Consider the following 20105-nt stretch of genomic DNA (forward strand, 5'->3'; position numbering starts at 1 on the left):
GGTTTGGAAGAATTGGATCATTCACCATACTCTCCGGACCTTTCTCTATGTAATTTTGACCTCATACAGAAGATAAAGGAACCATTACGTGGTAGACTGTTTGAGACACGAATGGACAGTGTCAATGCTGTGCAACAACAAATGATCAGAGTCACACACTGTGGCGGAAATGGTGAAGCAGATGGATGGTATTTGGTGCCTTCCACATCATTGGCAGCATGTTGTGAACGTTGCAGGAGACTACTTTGAGGGCCTTTAGAACAGGTATGTGTTCTGTAATGATTCTGGCACAGTAACCCTGTAATGTTATGGCAACGACTAATAAACATGAGGAGCAAAATGTTGGCGTGTTGTTAAATGTCTGTACATTTAATCTATTCCTTGTTCTTTCATCTATATATTTCACCCAACCTCTAATTCTCACAAAAAAAAAAAAATAGTTGCCATGACTTATGCCCCAACCCTCATATATTGTTTTTAAGCAGGTTGTTTTATGGTGTATCAATATCTTAGGTTATTTAGTGTCTGAATGAGATGAAGGTGATAATGCCAATGAAATGAGTCCGGGGTCCAGCACCGAAAGTTACCCATCATTTGCTCAAATTGGGTTGAGGGAAAACCCCGGATAAAACCTCAACCAGGTAACTTGCCTGACCGGGATTCGAACCCGGGCCACCTGGTTTCGCGGCCAGACGCACTAACTGTTACTCCACCCCTCTTATAAACAGAGAGATAGTGGCCTAAGATAAGTTATGACATGTTTAGACTTGAATATTACATGTCCAAGTTGCTTATAATGAGAGTTAAATACAATCATCTGCCACTTTACGTGAGTTACGTATCACAGCTAAAAATACATTGTTTAGGCGAGGGGTTTGGACTTTCAGTCATACAGAATAGCTGTACGTAACGATCCCAACAGTAGGTTTTTTCCTTTCTCTCCTTCTTTCCACCTGAAGACGAAGGGAGAACCACCCTTCGAAACGTTGTGTCTTAATTTTTGATTGTGACAACCAGCAATGGAAAAAGTCCAAATCCCTCACCTAAACATTAATGATCCACCATTGCTTTCCAACCCCTCATTTAGATTAAAAATACATTGTTGGTGTTATACAAGAGCCTATTTGAATAAATCTGAAAGTGTGTAACGTGAGTGACGGTGGCGTGAGTTATCCACATGTAACGTTAGTTATGTAATTTAGATTAAATTTTCCTTAAATATTACACTTTAATGAGATTTTAAAATTATTGAAATTAGAAAGCATGAAACAAAATTACTTTCAATTTGTGTCAGCTGCAAAGTTTATAGAAGCGTCCTAATGTCGCCTTTGTGTTTGATTTTTTCAATGCTTCATGGAAGACTTAATTTAAGTACCGGTTATACTATGTTTAAAAGAGTGCCACAACCATAAAAGGGATAAGCCTAATACAAGTAAACTTTATTAAGTCTATGGTACCATATAAGAAGGAAAAGTAGCTACCTTTTTTTTTAAGCAAGGAGGCCAGATATAATTGAATTGCCCCATGCAGAAAGGGCATCAGTCCATTAGACTTAGTTTTGAGAAAATTAAAAAAAAAAACCATTCTATATACTATATTCCTTTCTGCATAGAACTCTGAGCCTGACGCTTCAGTTTCTATCTTTCCAAGCATTGCACTGAATACCTTTCTGCACAGGCTGATTGAGCCACCCATAAACATCTGATTTCCACTGATATCACTTCCCCCCCCCCCAAATTTGTGACTGAAGCCCTTTCTGCATGGGGCGATTCAATTATGAGATAGGTATCAGACTTCCGATTTCAAAGTCTGTTTCTAAGAATTCTTTGGTGTATGTTGCAAACACTGATGATTCAGCAGATAGAGTTTCTTTCAAGGAAAAGAGTGAATTAATGTCTACGGATATTGAAGTAGGAACTTTTGTGTTATTAGTCAAATTTGATGGTAGTATAACCGAAGTTTCAAATATGTTGCAAAGTTCTGTAGATGAAGATGACGTTAAAATAATGTGTCTCAAGAGTGCTGACAGTTATGGATTGCTTTTTAAAATTAATAAAGAAGACACATCATATGTGAAACAGAACCAGATTTTATGCAAGCTATGTCAGTTGTTGAAATGAAAGGTGACAGACTGTTTTACAAAATTGATAAGAAACTTCACATCAAAGAGATGTAATTGGGTTTTTATTATATGTAACACCTTTGAATTTAAAGTTCTTTTGAAATAAAATGTTCATTTGTTATTGTATGTGCAGTTAAAATTTAAAATAATGGGATGTCATACATCATGTAGTGAAGTAAGGAAATCACTTTGGATAACAATATAATAAAAGACAATTGATAAAAAAAATTGTATTTTCCACTAAGATTTGTGAATCAATGTGTAACAAAATATAATGGTCACAAATTTACACTAATGGACAAAATGTAACTTGAGTTACTATCGCTTCTGAATAAAATTATTTTCTTTTATTCCACGTTTTGTTGTCCATAGTTAAAAATGACTATGTGCTAAATATATTAAACAGGAATGCTGATAAGACTAGAAACATGTAAGGCTTTTACTTTCAGAGAGATTTGAAGTAACATTATTGTCTTTGCTTGGAATGTCTTTCTTGTGTAACGTGAGTTAAAACTATTTCATCAGTAAAAAAACAAATAATTATATTCCCAATTACTGGTTACTGCCATGAAGAATGTTCTTAAATGCAATAAATAAGCCAAAAATCTTTATTTTTTATTTTAGTATGTCTAATAAGTTCATAAATATGTCTGAATGTAATCTGAGTTACTGTGGAATGACCCTTATTCAATAGTGATGCTGTTTCTGTTGTCACTATAGCTTAGATTTTAACTTTTTCTTTTTTTGCTTCCATTAAAAATTCTGGGTCCTTAGCTATACTGGCAGCACAAACTACAAACTGCATCACTTGTAGATTAGGTTAAATTGCTTAGCTCCCATACCAACACAAAGGGAGAGGTATAGTTTTAGTTTGAAAAATCAATAAATCTTACTAGAGCACTTTGTGTAGCCTTATTTTTCACTGATATTTTCATTCATATAATTTGTTCAGTTTTTGTGTGAATTTCTCGTAAATTAAAGTATTGTAATTGTAAGCACGAAAATTAAATGAGATTAGCATAAGTACTAAAACGAAATAATATGAAATTAATATTTAACATAATTTAATAATATATAAAAATTGTCCAATTCACGAATCAAACCTAGGCTATTGCTTCATACCAGCACTTCGATAATACGAGGGGGATCCAGGAAATAACGACCGTTAGCGCATACCCGCCGCGCAGCTGACTCCCCTTCCTTGTTTGAAGGTCAACTGGCTTCCTTAACATGTGTTCTCATAATGTTGTGAGTACTGGTTGCAACAAGCCGCCATTGTGCATTTTGTGTTACTTCAAAATGAACGACGTGATTGATAATCCCGCTGACTGTGAGGTGAGGAGTGTGATTCGATTTTTGAATGCCCAACATATGGAAGCTGCAGAAATTTACCGGCAATTGAAAGAAGTGTATGGTGATACTGTAATGAATGAAAGAAATGTGAGAAAATGGTGTGAAATGTTCAACAATGGCCGAACAAATGTCCACGATGAAACTCGACCCGGATGCCCATCACTCATCATAGAAGACCTGAAGATTAAAGTGAACGACAGAATCTTGCAAGACAGGCGCAAATCACTCGACGAATTGCATATTGCCTTTCCTGACATTTCTCGTTCTTTGCATGGTGAAATTGTGTCACAACATCTTGGCTACCACAAAATCTGTGCACGATAGGTTCCACGGCAACTGAGTGACCAACTCAAAACTCAGAGAATGGCCTCAGCATTGACATTCTTGATGCGATACCACACAGATGGAGACGCCTTTCTTGATCAAATTGTGACTGGTGATGAGACCTGGGTGTCTCACAACACCCCAGAGACCAAGCGCCAATCACGTCAGTGGCATCATCCCTTATCACCCAAGAAATCGAGAAAATTCAAACAGACTCTCTCAACACAAAAAGCCATGGCTACTGTCTTTTGGGATCGCAAAGGTGTTCTTTTGCTGGATTTCATGCCAAAAGGCACTACGATCAATGCAAATCGTTATTGTGAGACTTTACGAAAACTACTGCAAGCCATCCAAAACTAGAGGTGAGGAATGCTTTCGAGAGGAGTTGTGCTTCTTCACGACAACGCCCGCCCGCACACTGCTGCTTCAACTCGAGAATTGCTGGATCAATTCGGTTGGGAAATCTTTGATCATCCGCCCTATAGTCCAGACCTTGCTCCTAGCGATTTTCACCTTTTCACTAAGCTGAAAGACTTTCTGGGTGGTACGCGTTTTGGAAGTGATGAAGAGTTGAAGAAGACACTGAACACCTGGCTTAATGAACTGGCAGCAGAGGAGTATAACACGGGAACTCTAAAGCTAATGAACAGATACGACAAATGTTTAAATGTAGGTGGTGATTATGTAGAGAAGTAAAGAAAGCTTCAGTTATGTAACAGACTTTGTTTTTTCAAATAAATATATATTTTTTTAATTATTACAACAAAACGGTCGTTATTTCCTGGATCCCCCTCGTAATTAGTTCATGCTACTTATTAGCACAATCCAAGTTAACTAAAGGCACTGTCATGTAAGAATACATAATAGTACGAAGTGCATGCCAAACTGGAGGGGATTTTAGTTTTTACACTTCAGAAATAAAATCTTTTCATTGTCATAAAAGTGTATATTTTATGACAGAATACGAGTTTTGGCATTGAAAAAAAATTCGAATAATGTATTTACTTTTTATTTATTTATGTATTTATTTATTTATTTATTTATTTATTTTCTGGACCTTAGGTTGTAAATTTTAGTTGTTGAAAATTGAATGTAAAATAATTTAGTGGATATTTACAAAGTTAACAATTGTGATTATTGATAATTATGCTGGCCTAATCAGTTGATTAGGAAGTGCACATATTATGGGACTCCTTAATTGTCTCTTTTTTTCTTGTTTTAGCAAAATGAAATAGTACACTAAGTTTGAGTTACAAAATGACAATGTAAAATGTATTTGATTCTGTTTCCAGCAGCCGAAACACAAGCAATGAAACCAGAGCCTCGATTTGTGCGACAGAAAGTATTGAAGGATCGTCCATGGATCCAGCGTAATCCTCGTCTTTTTGTTGGATTGTGTTCTACAACTTGTTTGTTAATTCTGTTCAGTCGACCTCTCTATGACGCTTTCATCAGAGAGTATCCTCCTGTTCCTGCAGAGCCCAAAATCCGAAAATAATATTTTGCATACTTTCTTCTAAGTAGTGTGAGTAACTGTAATATTTAAATTTATTATAACTGTATCAGGAGAGCTGTTGGCCCATTCCTTTCAGAACAATACGTCTAATTAGTATATGGGATGTAACATGTGTAATTTTATTAATATATTGTGTTTCATTGACATCCTCATTCAAGTGGCACATGAGCACTAGGAAGTTCGATGCACTGTATTGAAAGCTCTAGCAGACACACTATATTCAAGAATTTTGCACTTAGGAAATATTGGCAGTATGCTTCTACAGCAGCAGTGGAACTACAATATTGTAGAAACCCTAAACAATCAACATATCTGCATATTCCACACTTGTGTAGATGTGGGGCATCTTGAAAACCATGTCTACAATGCCACTGTCACATTAAACAGGACTAATAACAGACAATTGTTGACTGCAGCATTAAGTCACAATCCACAATAACAAATCAGCTGAGTGTGTAAACAAGTTCCCATGGTAGTGCACAGTCACCCAGACTAGAATATACCTACATTGATAGCACCAAAGTCAAGATGCTGTACAGATAAAGCTTTACATTCAGACAGTTCTATCTCTACAATAAGTTTCGTACAGACAGCATATTCATATGAACCTTTTTGTTCAAAATGACCGATACTGTGATCTCTCAGATCATATATCTTTCTTCCTGGGATGCCTGTATAAACTCATGTATGTATGTATCTAATGCTCTCAATTTAACAACAAAGTTATTCTCTTTCTTGCTTCCCAATATTTAAACTCATATTATTGGTATCAAATTTAGCATTGCTTGTGAAATGTCAAACTTAGGAAGAGGAATGTTAATTATAGTCGTGTTGGTGTTATTTCTGGCTGTTATTTCCTTCTCTTTGCTTACATCTTAGGAAGTGAAGGCTCTATAAAGTCTAGGTAGGTAGTATCGTTCGCAATTTTTGTTCTTTTGTTTCCGAGCTACCAGACAAGGAATCTAGTTGCCACACTGTTAACATTATCATGTCGTAGCTCCTATGATAATAAATCAAATGCACTGTAATTGAGCGGCAAAAAAAGTCCTCATGTGCTTTCTGCAAACGCCAACGAAAGAGCCAAAATGGCGGGCAATTATATTAAGTATTTATCGAGCCTTAGGAAGTGCATAACGTCATCAGCAGCGAATCACAAAACACACATGTTTAAATGTAGCTGACCTGCAACATGATTGACTGCCGGAAATAAGATTGATGGGACTATAGAAAGAATTATTGTTGAATTGAGATTAATAGGGAAAACCAAAGTACTTAAGAGGAAATATAGTCCTACTCATTAATTGATTTGTTTTTACAAATCACAGAATCTGAAGAGATGTAAGTTATAATTAGACATACTGAATCACGTACTGTATGTGTACACAGAGGGTGGAACTCATAACCCTGGACATTGAAAGGAGAGATAAATTACATGAAAATAAACAAAAAATTTATCATATGTTTTGCGATTAAGTGAATGGTTAATTAAATAACTGCATTGAGAGTCTAAACTTGGTAGCAATGTCACAATGCCCAAGATTCCACACAGAGGCATTGAACTCATTCAACATCAGATGTAAACAAAAGATTTCGTACTGCACAATCAAGCAACTGCTTAAGCCCGGATTTTTCTCTACCAAATTTAAAATCTGCTCTTCCCTGTCAACAATTTTTCAGGCCATTGTTGCCTCAATTGTGAAATATTGGAATTATGCTGCCCATGCTACGGACCAGCTAGCAGATAGCAATGAATGTCTCTGCACTAGGTACTATTCTACCGGAAACCTTTCTGCATACAAATGTTGAGCGACACATGAGTTGCATTTTGTTCTTCTGTAAATTAAATTAATGTCCAAACATTCCGAATTAGAAAATCTCAGCATTACAGTACACTAAGTTGAATGGCAATACAAGCATCACTTAAGATGGAAAGACTTAAATACCCACTTCCACTGAATATTGATGTAATTCTGGCACAAGACGACCTGACTGTCAATTATCCCCTATCGAAAGAAAGTCTAGAAGAACTGATCACTGTTGTGGCATCTAGTCATGTTAGGCAACAAATTTGCTATATCATTTATTTAATTTACACGAAAACCGTCCATTATATCAAAATACGACAAAGGAGAAAAATATTCTTTATTACATTCTCTATTAGCATCAATAGAAATCGAGATCCTATGCATAGTAATTATCCACAATGACGAAGTTAAACTTTTCGGGGGGGGAGGGGAGATTTATTTTCGAAAACTATAAACTTCTCACCGATATGGTATTAGCTTTTTTTTTTTTTTTGTTATAATCAATACTGGCTGATATGTACATCTATCAGGCAGTACATCTCACTTGACAATATGTGTCAGAGAAAGAACAATTGTTTGTATGCATCTGAAGTCTAATTAGTGTAATATGTAGCTACGGTAGTCAGTAATGTATGCAATGGAGGGGGAAAGGAACTGGCTACCCTACCCCATTATCTCCTGGCCTAGTTGCCTCATAAGTGGTGTCTTCTTGGTATTACTTGTGAGATTCAGACCTGTCTGTGGACATTTAACTGAACAACAACAATCAATATGATCAATTTGCTCTCCAAATGTGCAGGGTTATTTCATTTCCACCCTTATCTGCAGCATTGCTATAGCATCTTTGTTCTGTTACCTTTCAGATCTAAATAGTCAATAATGGAATCTGTCTTGAAAGCAAAGCAGCGATTGAGGCGCTATCCAGAGTTGCTGGTTCAATGCACTGGCCCAGCCACTGCGTATGCCATGTGTGTATTGGCCAAAGAGAGTATCAGGCATGCCGAATGTGATCGAGAATTTCAAGAATTTCAACTGTGTTTGCAGAAGGCTGCTCGTCATCTGGGAACCCGTCTTTAGATAGATGTACCACTATCAAATAAATTAAGACTTAAAAATTGATTTGAGTGTGTTACAGTGTTAACTGTATACGAATGGAGGTTATTTCACCCAATGTAGCTGTGATATAAAATACATATAAAAATGGCTGATATTATCATCCACTGCATTGTAGGTTTTTGCATTCGTCTTGCTCTAATATTGTATGGAGAGATTCATGATAAGTTGTCAGTAGTACAGTACACTGACATTGACTACAAAGTCTTTACTGATGCTGCAAGACACATGCTATCAGGCTCATCCCCATTTGAACGCCTTACATACCGATACACCCCTCTCCTAGCAGCTATCTTAATTCCTAACCTGCTTCTACATCCTGCATGGGGAAAGCTCATGTTTTCTGTGGTGGACATCTGTGTTGCATTGCTGATCCACTGCTTGGTGCAGATACGGGGTTCTTCTCCCCACACAGCCATGTGGTGTGCCATGGTCTGGCTGTACAACCCACTGGCTGTCATCATTGCCACACGTGGCAATGCAGATTCCATCTCTGCAATGCTGGTGCTGATGACACTACTACTTCTGGAGAAGGAGTATATTCTGTTGGCTGCAGTGATCCATGGATTGGCCATTCATGTTCGTTTGTATCCTGTTGCATTTAGCCTTGCCATGTATCTCTCCATACATAAAAACAGACACAGGAAGATGACTGGTTCATGTTGTGTAAAGGAACTACTTTCAGACTTCTATCCTACATGGGAGCACATGAAGCTAGTGCTGGGATGTATTACAACAGTGGGCATCCTCACAGGTGTGTGTTATGCTATATATGGCTATCGCTTTCTTTATGAGAGTCTGTTATACCACTTGACTCGAAGGGATATTCGCCACAACTTCTCTGTGTACTTCTACTTGCAGTACCTTGAGGCTGATGCTTCAGTGGGACTAACTCAACGCATACTCATGTTTGTGCCCCAACTTGTATTACTGTTGGCTCTGTCTTGGTCGTATGGTTGCAAACGGGATCTTCCGTTCTGCCTTTTATCGCAAGCAATTGTGATGGTAACATATAATCCAGTCCTAACTTCGCAGTATTTTGTGTGGTTCCTGTCCTTGGTACCACCATGCCTTCCGTGGTTGACACTTTCTGGTCACCAGGCTACTGCCATAGCAGCTCTCTGGCTTGCTGCCCAGCTGGCATGGCTGCTTCCAGCATATTGGTTAGAGTTCCGAGGCCAGGACACATTTGTGTATGTGTGGCTGCAGAGCATAGCTCTTTTCTGTGCCAATGTTGCAGTGCTGACACGATTTATTCAAGCTTATCAGCCTCTCAAAGCAGTCAAGTTAAATTGATTGCAGTGCTAGCCTCCAGTTAGTAAATCGTAGTTCAAATGTTTGTGGTTTAGTTACTACAGATGTGGAAAACTTATAATATACGAAATCTGATGCATTAAATAACTTGATGTATTATAGTTGACTCCAAATTTATGTATATATTTTAAATTTTGATTTACAGAAAATAATTAAACTTCTGATTGTGAAATATTTGGTGTCACTTTGTTTGAAATATACTCTTTAGGTAACGAGGCATAAACCATCAAAAATGGAACAAATATCTGGAATTAGTAGAATTAGTAATGTTTAGCCTGTATGTAGTGCTGAAATTGAACAATATCTATGTCTGGAATTCACATTTAAAATAAGTGGTGATAGCTGTGTTTATACTGTTTTTGTACTTACAGTTGTTCAGCCTGTGAATTAAAGACAAAATTAGTTAAACATATTCATTGTGTTTCTTCTGTTGGCTTATTCTTCTTAAATCAGTTATAATGGCATTTGAGTAATTCAGGTATTATAATTGTATGAGAAACAGTGTAGTGAATTTTCAATATGTATCTAATAAGTAGAGCCTGGATGTTAGGCAAAATGACTTTTTTAAACTGAATGTATGTATGAAAGACATATTAGAGATAAACACGTTTCTATACATTTGGGGATGATAGGCCGAATGTTTATTTTGCCTTTTTTTGCCTATTTCAGTTCCCGTTGCTTATTTTAAGGTTAAATGCCATTTTTAGCCTTTTTACGTCATATTGTACATTTCCTATATTTTTAATGCATTTAAAATAAACACACATAAATTATATTAAAAAAAAAAAAAAAACAAAAAAAAACCTTTGTATAAATTAAAAATATGTATTCACTTCACACAAATACTTGCTGAGAATCTTATTCTCCAGCATTGCATATGTTTCCAAGAAGTCGTAAACTTTTCTCCTCTACCGATTCCATCTTTTATGTCACTTAACAAAGATATTTGAACAGTATCAGCCTCAGTGCTCAGGTCACTTCGGGGTTTACCAGTGAAAGAAAGGGGATGAGGGAAGTATTAAAAGCAAGTCTCCAGGTCCCGTTACTGTTGTTGCTTGCTCGCACAAGTCACGCGTACTTTGAAGTCTCTAATCCCTTCTCACACCCCTCTTTTTGAGACAATACACAGTCGGTTTTTCCCGATCTCTGAAAGAAAGTAGAGACAGTTCTTCTGAAATAAGTTGTTTTAAGTTTCCTCCAATCACTTCAGTAGAAGTAGAAAGATCTTTTTCCACTATGAAAAACGTTCTCTCTGACAGGCAGCTCACTATGACAGTTGGCAACTTAAAAAAGCATCTTGCTGTGACATGTAATCAAGGAAAGTGAGTACCGTATGGAATAGTTTATTAAGTATTTGTCTTTTTCCATGAATAATAAATGCCTATTTCACTGCCTATTTTTACTATTTTTAGTGCCTGTATGCCGTCTATTTTAACCAAAATAAATGCCTAAACATCTGGGCTCTACTAATAAGATAATGCAGTTTTTCAATTGCTTCCTCTACTCCAGTCTTTTATTACTTTGTTTAATTTTGTCATAAACCTGTTATTATAATATAGACATGATGAATGATGGTTTTTTCCACTTTCATGGCGAAACGTACCGTGTCCTACCATGTTGAGGCAATGTAGGGAAATAGACTGATATTTTAATTTTTGAACCAGTAAAAATAGCACATACAATTTCAGTCTTAATAACAGACTACCAGGCTTCAGAATTTCACTCTCTCTCTCTCTCTCTCTCTCTCTCTCTCTCTCTCTCTCACACACACACACACACACACAAGGATATTCTGGGATACCTCCTCGACAAAAGCTGTAGTAAGGCAAGATAATGGAGGAAGAGAAAATAGGAAGTTCTGTTTCGAGCATATACCAGTATTGTATTTATGAAGGTTGTCTCATATTAGTTTGTTGGAGTTTGTACTAGTATTATATTAATTTTCAATTACAGTTTTAAATAACAGTAGGCTAAATAACAATTAAAAAAAAAAAATTTATTTTCATAAGTTTTCTGTATAAAATGAATTGTTATTATGTATTGTTAGCGTGTGTTTTAAAGGATGATTGTTATTCGAAAGTATAGCCTTGAATGACAACCTTAACTTTTGGACAATTTTATTTAGTGAGAAGATAAATCACCTACTTTGGTCACTTTCCTCCCCCCCCCCCCCTTGTACTTTACACGATATATGGTGCTATGGTGCCAAAAAGATTTGCTATTATGGTGCGTCACTCCTGAAGAGGAATGCTGAGGTGAATAATGTCAAATCAAGTACCTATCATCAAGGAGGGAAAAAATATCAGTATAACTTTGCAAAAGTGAGTTGATGTTTATAGATAAGTGCGCTACTTCTTTTGTTTATGAACAGAACTAGACTTCAGTTGGTATAGCTAGGCTTTAAGGACAACTGAAGTATGAAGTACTGACAATCCAGACAAACACAATAGGTCAAGCATAATTAGTAACTTACTATCAGATATAAAAAAAATAAAGAAAATTGCTGTTTGTTAGAAGAAAGTAAAGATATTTAATGCAGATTAGTAAATAAACATTACTGTTACGAGTCCAAGTACAATAATTTGTTGCAGTGAGTTCATGTCATGGATCATAGCTGTCAGTGTACTATAAGTTTGTACCAGTCTGTAATCATATCATATTATACTTGTGGTCTTAAATATTTTAGTATTGCGCCGTCCACTGGGTACCCAACCATTTATGACGTACTGATGGACCTGTTAAGTGAGGAACAAAGGGGGAAACATCCGATATATAAAACCTTAAAATAATGTTGCAATGAATCACCAGAAATGTAATCCGATATATAAAACCTTAAAATAATGTTGCAATGAATCACCAGAAATGTAATATCAAGCTTAAATACAACATATTCATTCATTCATAGGGCAGGTCTTTCACTGCAAACCCACCATTCTCCAGTCTTTCCTATTTTCTATCTTCCTTTTAGTCTCCGCATATGATCCGTATATCTTAATGTCGTCTATTATTTGATATCTTCTTCTGCCCTGAATTCTTCTCCCTTTCACTATTCCTTCAGTGCATCCTTCAGTAGGCAGTTTCTTCTCAGTCAGTGACCCAACCAATTTTTTTCTTCTTTTCCTGATCAGTTTCAGCATTATTCTTTCTTCACCCACTCTTTACAACACAGTTTCGTTTCTTATTCTGTCTGTTCATTTTACACACTCCGTTCTTCTCCATATCCACATTTCAAGTGCTTCTAGTCGTTCCTCATCACTTTGTTGTAATGTCCATGTTTCTGCCCTATACAATGCTACACTCCATACAAAGCACTTCATCAGTCTCTTCCTTAGTTCTCTTTCCAGAGGTCTGCAGAAGATGCTCGTTTTTCTATTAGAAGCTTTATATATCTCTGTGTGTGTGTATGCGTGCATGCATGTTTTTTTTTGTGCGTGTGCCCTCCAAAACTTGGGAAAACATCTGATTATCTTGTTATACCTTAAAGATGGAACTCAAAATAAAAGGGCTTTAATATTATATATATTAGGGTGGTCCTTATTTCTCAAATTTTAAAATATCTCCCTCCCATCCTTCCAATCCTCCCTGGCTTAAAATTAATGTGGGTGAAATTCTGGTCCAATAGGTTAATATTTAAGATGTGCTGAGTGGTTATTCTATGTATTACGTGGGCTCTATTGAAACCATGTTTTAATTACTAAATCAATCAATGTATCGAACGTGGTATGAAAGTATTTATTGATAAAGTGTGGAGAAGAAGGAAAGGTGCCCTCCTAAAGAAGAGTGTTCTCCTTGTATTATATCAATTTCGAACACATCTACTGGAATCTATCACACAAAAATTCCAAGATTGTAACACTGGATTGGCTGTCATACCAGGAGGACTAACTTTACAACTACAGCCTCTTGACATTTCGTTAAACAAACCATTTAAAGTGTTCATGAGAGAAGAGTGGAATAAGTGGATGATGCGTAGCAGTGTGCATCAGCTAATTCCTACACTTACTCAAGTTTGTGAATGGGTCAAAATATCCTGGTCCAAGGTCATTGAGAACACTATTGTGAAGTCTTTTTTTGGAGTGTGGTAACAGCAACACCCTAGATGAGGATTATTTCCTATATGAATCTGAAGATGAAGATTCCTGTTCTGGTACAAAGTTCAATGGATCCAATGAGGAAGAAACTTTTGATGACAGCAATGGGAGTGAATTTAAAGGCTTCTGAAGGTCAGTGAATAATTCTTAACATTAGTTATAATTTTCTTTAAATTTGAGTTTTTTTTTGGAAAATTTCTTTCAGTTTTTGGGGTGCGTCTTATACACCGACAAATACGGTAAGCTTGTACTTGATATTTGGGAAAAGAAAATTGTACCAGAACAATGGAAGGAATCCATAATCGTGCCTATCTTTAAGAAGGAGAAAAAGATCACTTTTATTGATGTCGTACAAAATGTTGTCCAGTATTCTTTTGAGAAAATTAACTTCCTTATGTAGATGTATACTTCCATTTTTTCTCCAGTATCTGTCAAATACAAAAAATCTGATGAATAGTCACTCTATTACGCCTAAAACTACATTGATGATTTACAATAATTTCTTCTACCTGGGTGGAGCTGGCCTTCTGTGCTCAAAGTTGCGTGTTCGATCCCGACCCAGGTCGTTGGTATATAAGCATGCTTAAATGTTACAGGCTCATGTCAGTAGATTTACTGGCATGTAAAAGAATTCCTGTGGGACAAAATTCTGGCACACCGGTGACACTGATATAACCTCGGCAGTTGCGAGCGTTGTTAAATAAAAAAAAAAGAGAGAAATTATTTCTCGTGACCAGATCATAGTACGAAATGGAAACATAAAAATTGAAAAATTATTCTTTGGAAAGGTAGAAAACTTCAAATACCTTGGGACAACAGTAACAAATATAAATGACACTCGAGAGAAAATTAATCACAGAATAAATATGGGAAATGCTTGTTATTATTCGGTTGAGAATCTTTTGTTATCCAGTCTGCTTTCATAAAAACTGAAAGAATTTATAAAACAGTTATATTATCAGTTGTTCTGTATGGTTGTGAAACTTGAACTCTCACTTGGAGACAGGAAAAGAGGTTAAGGATGTTCGAAAATAAGGTGCTAGGAAAATATTTGGGGCTAAAAGGGTTGAAGTTACAGGGGAATGGAGAAAGTTACGCAAACTGCACGCATATTTTTCTCCTAACATAATTAGAAACATTAAATTGAGATGTTTGATATGGGCAGGGCATTTAGCACATGAGTGAATCCAGGAATGTATATAGTGTGTTAGTTGGGAGACCTGACGGAAAAAGACTTTTGGGGGGGCCGACAGAGATGGGAGGATAACATTAAAATGGATTTGAGGGAGGTGAGATATGATGGTAGGGACTGGATTAATTTTGCTCAAGATAAGGACCAGTGGTGGGCTTATGTGAGGGCGGCAATGAACTTCCAGGTTCCTTAAAAGCCATTTGTAAATAAGTTGTAAGGGCGAAGATATGCTAAAATAATGTGTAGCATGGTATTGTGGCTCCTCCACATCCAATACCTTGAAAAAAGATATAAACTATGTTACCAAACTTATACCCAATCAGTTGGCTGAACAAACTCAACATTGGATGGAAATATCTGCTTTCATGTAATCCCATGGAATTAATCAGTTAATCACATTGGAAAAATGGATCCAGTTTGTTAATTATAACACTAAAAGACATGGCTTTACCCTAACCAACTTAGAACTGTTACCAGTGCTAAAAAAAAAAAGATTGGTTTGATACCCAAATCAGAAGGAAGGTCTAGTTCATAATTCTTTAACTGTAGTGAGCTTTGTAGGATTTGGTCACATTGTGTAGCCTGCACATTACTTTTATGAAGAAATAAAATTGTAGATCTATCATTAATGGATGAGTGTGGGAAAAATATTTAATGAACAACATTTTCACACAATATCATGATCTATTGTTAATATAAAACAAATTAATAATTTAATTTCCGTCCTATATATTTATTTACTTATTCCTTTCCTACTTCCTTGCTATAAAGCTGGCAAGATAATACTACGTACAATCACTCTGAGAGCTTGGATATTGAGATTGCTATTGCATAATCAATACAGTTTACATATCTCCTACCGGTATTTATTTCAATTCCGAAAGGAGCAACTCCCTCTGTCTTTATGACATGAAATAACAAACAACATACAGATTACACACGAACAGTAACAATATTTGACATGGATAAAGTACTTAAATATATTATTAACAATGATGTAATATTAGTTCACACTGATTAATTTCGAATATAAATGACAAGAAAACCTTTCAATAATTAAATGGTATTAGCAGTGATGTAGTATCCCTATAAGTTTATATTGATTGTATTTGAATATAAATTATTGCATATGATGTTAAGAGAACCTTTCAATGCTAAGAGCCTATTTTTTAATCAGATACATTTTGAGGCCAAATTGTTTTCTGAAAATTAACAAAGCGTTTTGGAATAGTATCTCTTGTACTAATCATGAGGCCATTTTTTTGTATTTTCAAAATTTTAATATAAGTAAGATAATTATTAACTTGTGGTAATTTTAGTAATGTTTACCATAATAAATTATGCTGTATGAAACGAAATTTGCCTGAATTGTGGAATAAAATTTAATAATGCTTAAAATGTGTGAAAAATAAGAATTTGTACTAGTTTAAATACATGGAAGTATATACATTGGTAATTTCGAAAATTATCCTTCTTCATAAAATGAGAAAGTAGATAATTGACATTTATATCTGAGTACCATATTGGAAAGTTAACATTAAGTTTTAGAGGTTATTTCAAAATGATATAGTGTTTTCATCACGTTCATACATACAGACTCATAACAAATCAGTACTGGTAAGTTATATGTTGCCATAGTAACCATTTTGTTATAAGGTGGCAACTTTATGCATTTCAGTATTCTTTCATGTAATTGTATGATGGAGTGAGAAACATTTCTACGATATAAACGACAGAAGACAGAATGGCTTCAAGAATTAAAGTTATAGGTTCAGACAAATCAAATTTCCGACCGTCAAGACCATTGGATTACATATATGGTAAGTGTTACCATGAAGATAGAAATAGTATAGGCTTACATAATTTTGATAGAAAGGTGTTTTTTTTATTTTTGCAGTGTATGACTACACAAATTTAGGGGTGGATTACAAAACAAAAGATGTAGTTAAAAGAATTTGAGCAATAATAAAGTTTTTAGGTTATTTAATCAATGTAACAATTTCGATTTCTTATGTTTCAAAACATTAACCCTACCAAAAAGACATTCATTCATTACTTGAGGTTGAGTAAACATTGTAAAAAAAAAAAGGCAGGAGTAAACTTTATTGGTCTGGTAGTTAGGCCTATGCACTCAGATTATTTTATCGATTTTGCTTTAAGTAATACAGAAAATTCTATAGATTATTGTTCTTTAGTCCAAGAACTGATATCTTCATTACAATCACATAAATTACTGTGGACTAAAAGTAAAATGTCCACCACTGTGGCGTAATGATTAGCATGTTTGACCATGAAACAAGTGACCCTGGGTTCAAATCCTTGTTGGGACAAGTTATCTGGTTGAAGTTTTTTTCTGAGATTTTCCTTCAACCTATTAAGAGCAAATGCTGAGTAACTTTCGGCGTTGGACCCTGAACTCATTTTGCTGGCATTATCACCATCTCATTCAGATTCTAGATAACCATCACAGTTGACAAAGCAAGTAAAAAAATAAAATAATCTAACAGTGTGACTATCAGGATTGCTAAAGTTTACCATTGCCTAGGAAATTATGGTTCATCTTCTGATTTAGTAGAGGATTTATGCCTTCAGTTTTTGAAGATAATTATTTCTCAGAAATATGATATAATTCAGGAAGAACAAGAATGTGTATTAAAAAAATGAAAGAATGCAAGTCTTATTAATATATATATGCTGAGAGGCAAAAAAAGCGGGCCACCTACAAAAACTAAAAATTAAGAGAGATTTTTTATTTTCAATAGGCTTCATTGCTTAGTAACAGTGAAACAATGTTTACAGACTCTAGATCTGACAACAATACAGATCTAAAGAAAAGGATAGCACAGAATACCATTGTTGTAAAATAGCAATTTGTAATCACGTTCTAATCTTTAAACATCTTATGAAAATTTCAAGTTTCCAGTCATTTCTATAAAATTTATATTCTTATTCTTATAACGCGTTATCTAAATTTGTGTAGAAATGCCATTAAGTGCAACTGATGCAGCAAAAATTGTAGCTATAATTGAAGCCAGCGATACATTGCTGCAGCTCTCGGTATACTGCGATCATACATACAGAGAATGGTCCAGCGCTACAGGAAAACTGGAAGGTATTGTAGAAGACTTGGTTCGGGACGAAAATGAGCAACAACAGCTCGTGATGACTGCTTCATTGTCCTGAACATGTTGAAAGATTGCCACTCTACTGCAGTAGAGACATGGAACACTTTCCAGGAAGTGAGAAATGTTGATGTGAGTGAAAGAACGGTAAGACGAAGACTCAATGAATTTGGTTTATATCTAAGGAAATCAGCAACAGGTTCAGAATTGCTCCCACAACATCGTGTCGCACGATTACACTTTGTACATAATCATATTGATTGGACTCTGGAGCAATGAAGTCAAGTTCTGTTCACGGACGAATCCAGATTTTGTTTACGATCTCCAGATGGATGTGAGTGCGTCTGGAAAAGACGAGGAGACAGCTATGCTGTCTAGAATAATTTCAGCACTACTAGGTTTTCAGGGTGGATCAGTGATGGTGTGGGCCGGTATATCTTATGCAGCTCACACAGACCTCATTTTCACTGAAGGTTCTTTGACTGCACCCCGATACATTGAAGAGATTCTCAGCTAGTATGCTCTTCCTTATGGGAGAACATTTTTTACTAATGCGTGACAATGTTCATCCTCATACTGCAAGGTGTGTGAATGAGTACCTTCAGGAAGTTGGTGTGAACAGAATGGAAAGGCCATCAGGAAGTCTCGATATGAACCAATAGAACACATCTGGGACTTGTTGGGGAAAACGTGTTAGAAGTCGTTTACCTCCACCCAGGAACCTCCAGCTCTGGAATGTGCTTACAGAAGAGTGGGACAATATCGATCAGAATGACATCCATAAAATTGCTGGGATGAATCACCAGTTGGATGCTGTAATTAGAGCACGGGAAGGCAACATGTGTTATTAAGAACTCCTTCGCTACCATAGAAACCACTTTTGAGTCATTCCACGTCAAATCGCACAAAATTATACAAATTTTGACCTTCATATTTCTGATTGCGTTTATATATTTTTTTTTACCAACTCTATGGGTCTAATAAACCAACAAGAGTATTTTTATTTCCTCCTAATTCCACATGTTTTTAAAATATTACATGTTAAAATTCGTTAAAAATGTCGCACAATGCAACATTTAAAGCGTCATATTTCTGACGATATTGATGTTAAAAATTTTTTGAAAAGTGCATTTAAAACTTAAAACACTGTCTTTTATTAAATATTTACTAACTAATTTTAATATAATTATTGCAAATATTTTTTTATAATTCAGTTTTTAAAAGTTATATATCAATGTGAAATAGCCCTATTAAAAATCTAAAAAAAAGTGCCTACTAGGTCCACTGAAGTATTCATAATAATTCCAGAAAAAATCAGAATGGGATCTCCAATAGTTTAATGAAAATTAATTACTTACGACACAATGTGTAGCGGTCTGTGCAGCTGCAGGCAACGGGAAGCGTTAAAGCGCGCTGAGAGGTTTATCGGCACTGGATGATTGACTGAACGTTGCAACATTACATCCAGTACGGATCAAGTCACTCGAGGGAATTCTGCTAATTTACTTATTATGATATCTTCAAATATTTGTACATTATATTTGCAGATGATATAGTTTTGTGGACTTCCGGATCTTACAGACATAGAGACAAAATTCAAAATTCTGCTCTTAAAGCTCTAAATCAACTACATGAATGGAATACATCAAATTTGACGACACTCAATTTAAGCAAAAGTAACTACCAAATATTTTCACTCGGTAAAAAAGAAAGAGAATTCAATATCCAATCCAATGGCCAACACCTTCCTAGGATTTATGAATCCAAATATCTTGGAGTTATTTTCGATAGTAAGTTAACATGGAGCAACCATTTGAAATACATTTCTGAAAAAGCTCGTAAAAGATTCTCCCTTCTAAAAAGACTAGCATGAAAGAAATGGGGATGCTCTAGCAATACTTTGAACACTACATACAAAATGTTTATACAGCCAGTGCTGACATACTGTGGAGAAATTTTAATTACTTCACCTTTCATAAACGACATAGAATATGTTCAAAACCAAGCTCTCAGACTCATTACTGGTGGAATCAAAACAACGCCAATAGATTCTATGAGATTCCTCACTCATATTAACAGCATCAAAATGACAATAGAAGAAAAAGCACTGATTCAATATGAAAAACTTATCAGATTACCAGGAAACAATTGGC

The 20105-nt window shown here is 35.5% G+C and overlaps 2 protein-coding genes across 6 annotated transcripts in view; both read left to right on the top strand.

Moving 5' to 3' along the window:
* Positions 1-8175: 8175 nt before the first annotated feature.
* PIG-M (Phosphatidylinositol glycan anchor biosynthesis class M) lies at positions 8176-9959 on the top strand. The gene has a single exon (XM_069821448.1). The coding sequence runs from the start codon at positions 8321-8323 to the stop codon at positions 9527-9529; it is 1209 nt and encodes a 402-aa protein (XP_069677549.1). The 5' UTR covers positions 8176-8320; the 3' UTR covers positions 9530-9959.
* A 151-nt stretch (positions 9960-10110) lies between these two features.
* LOC138696453 (cilia- and flagella-associated protein 91-like) overlaps positions 10111-20105 on the top strand; it is a 95724-nt gene continuing 85729 nt past the window's right edge. For all 5 annotated transcript variants that reach the window (XM_069821443.1, XM_069821445.1, XM_069821444.1 and 2 more), the window contains exon 1: positions 10111-13770. In XM_069821443.1, the coding sequence (XP_069677544.1) occupies positions 13647-13770 (124 nt within the window). In that variant the 5' untranslated portion in view covers positions 10111-13646. The remainder of the gene's footprint in view (positions 13771-20105) is intronic.

Source organism: Periplaneta americana, chromosome 3 (genome assembly GCF_040183065.1).
Source record: "Periplaneta americana isolate PAMFEO1 chromosome 3, P.americana_PAMFEO1_priV1, whole genome shotgun sequence".
In the NCBI taxonomy this organism is placed as follows: Eukaryota; Metazoa; Arthropoda; class Insecta; order Blattodea; family Blattidae; genus Periplaneta; species Periplaneta americana.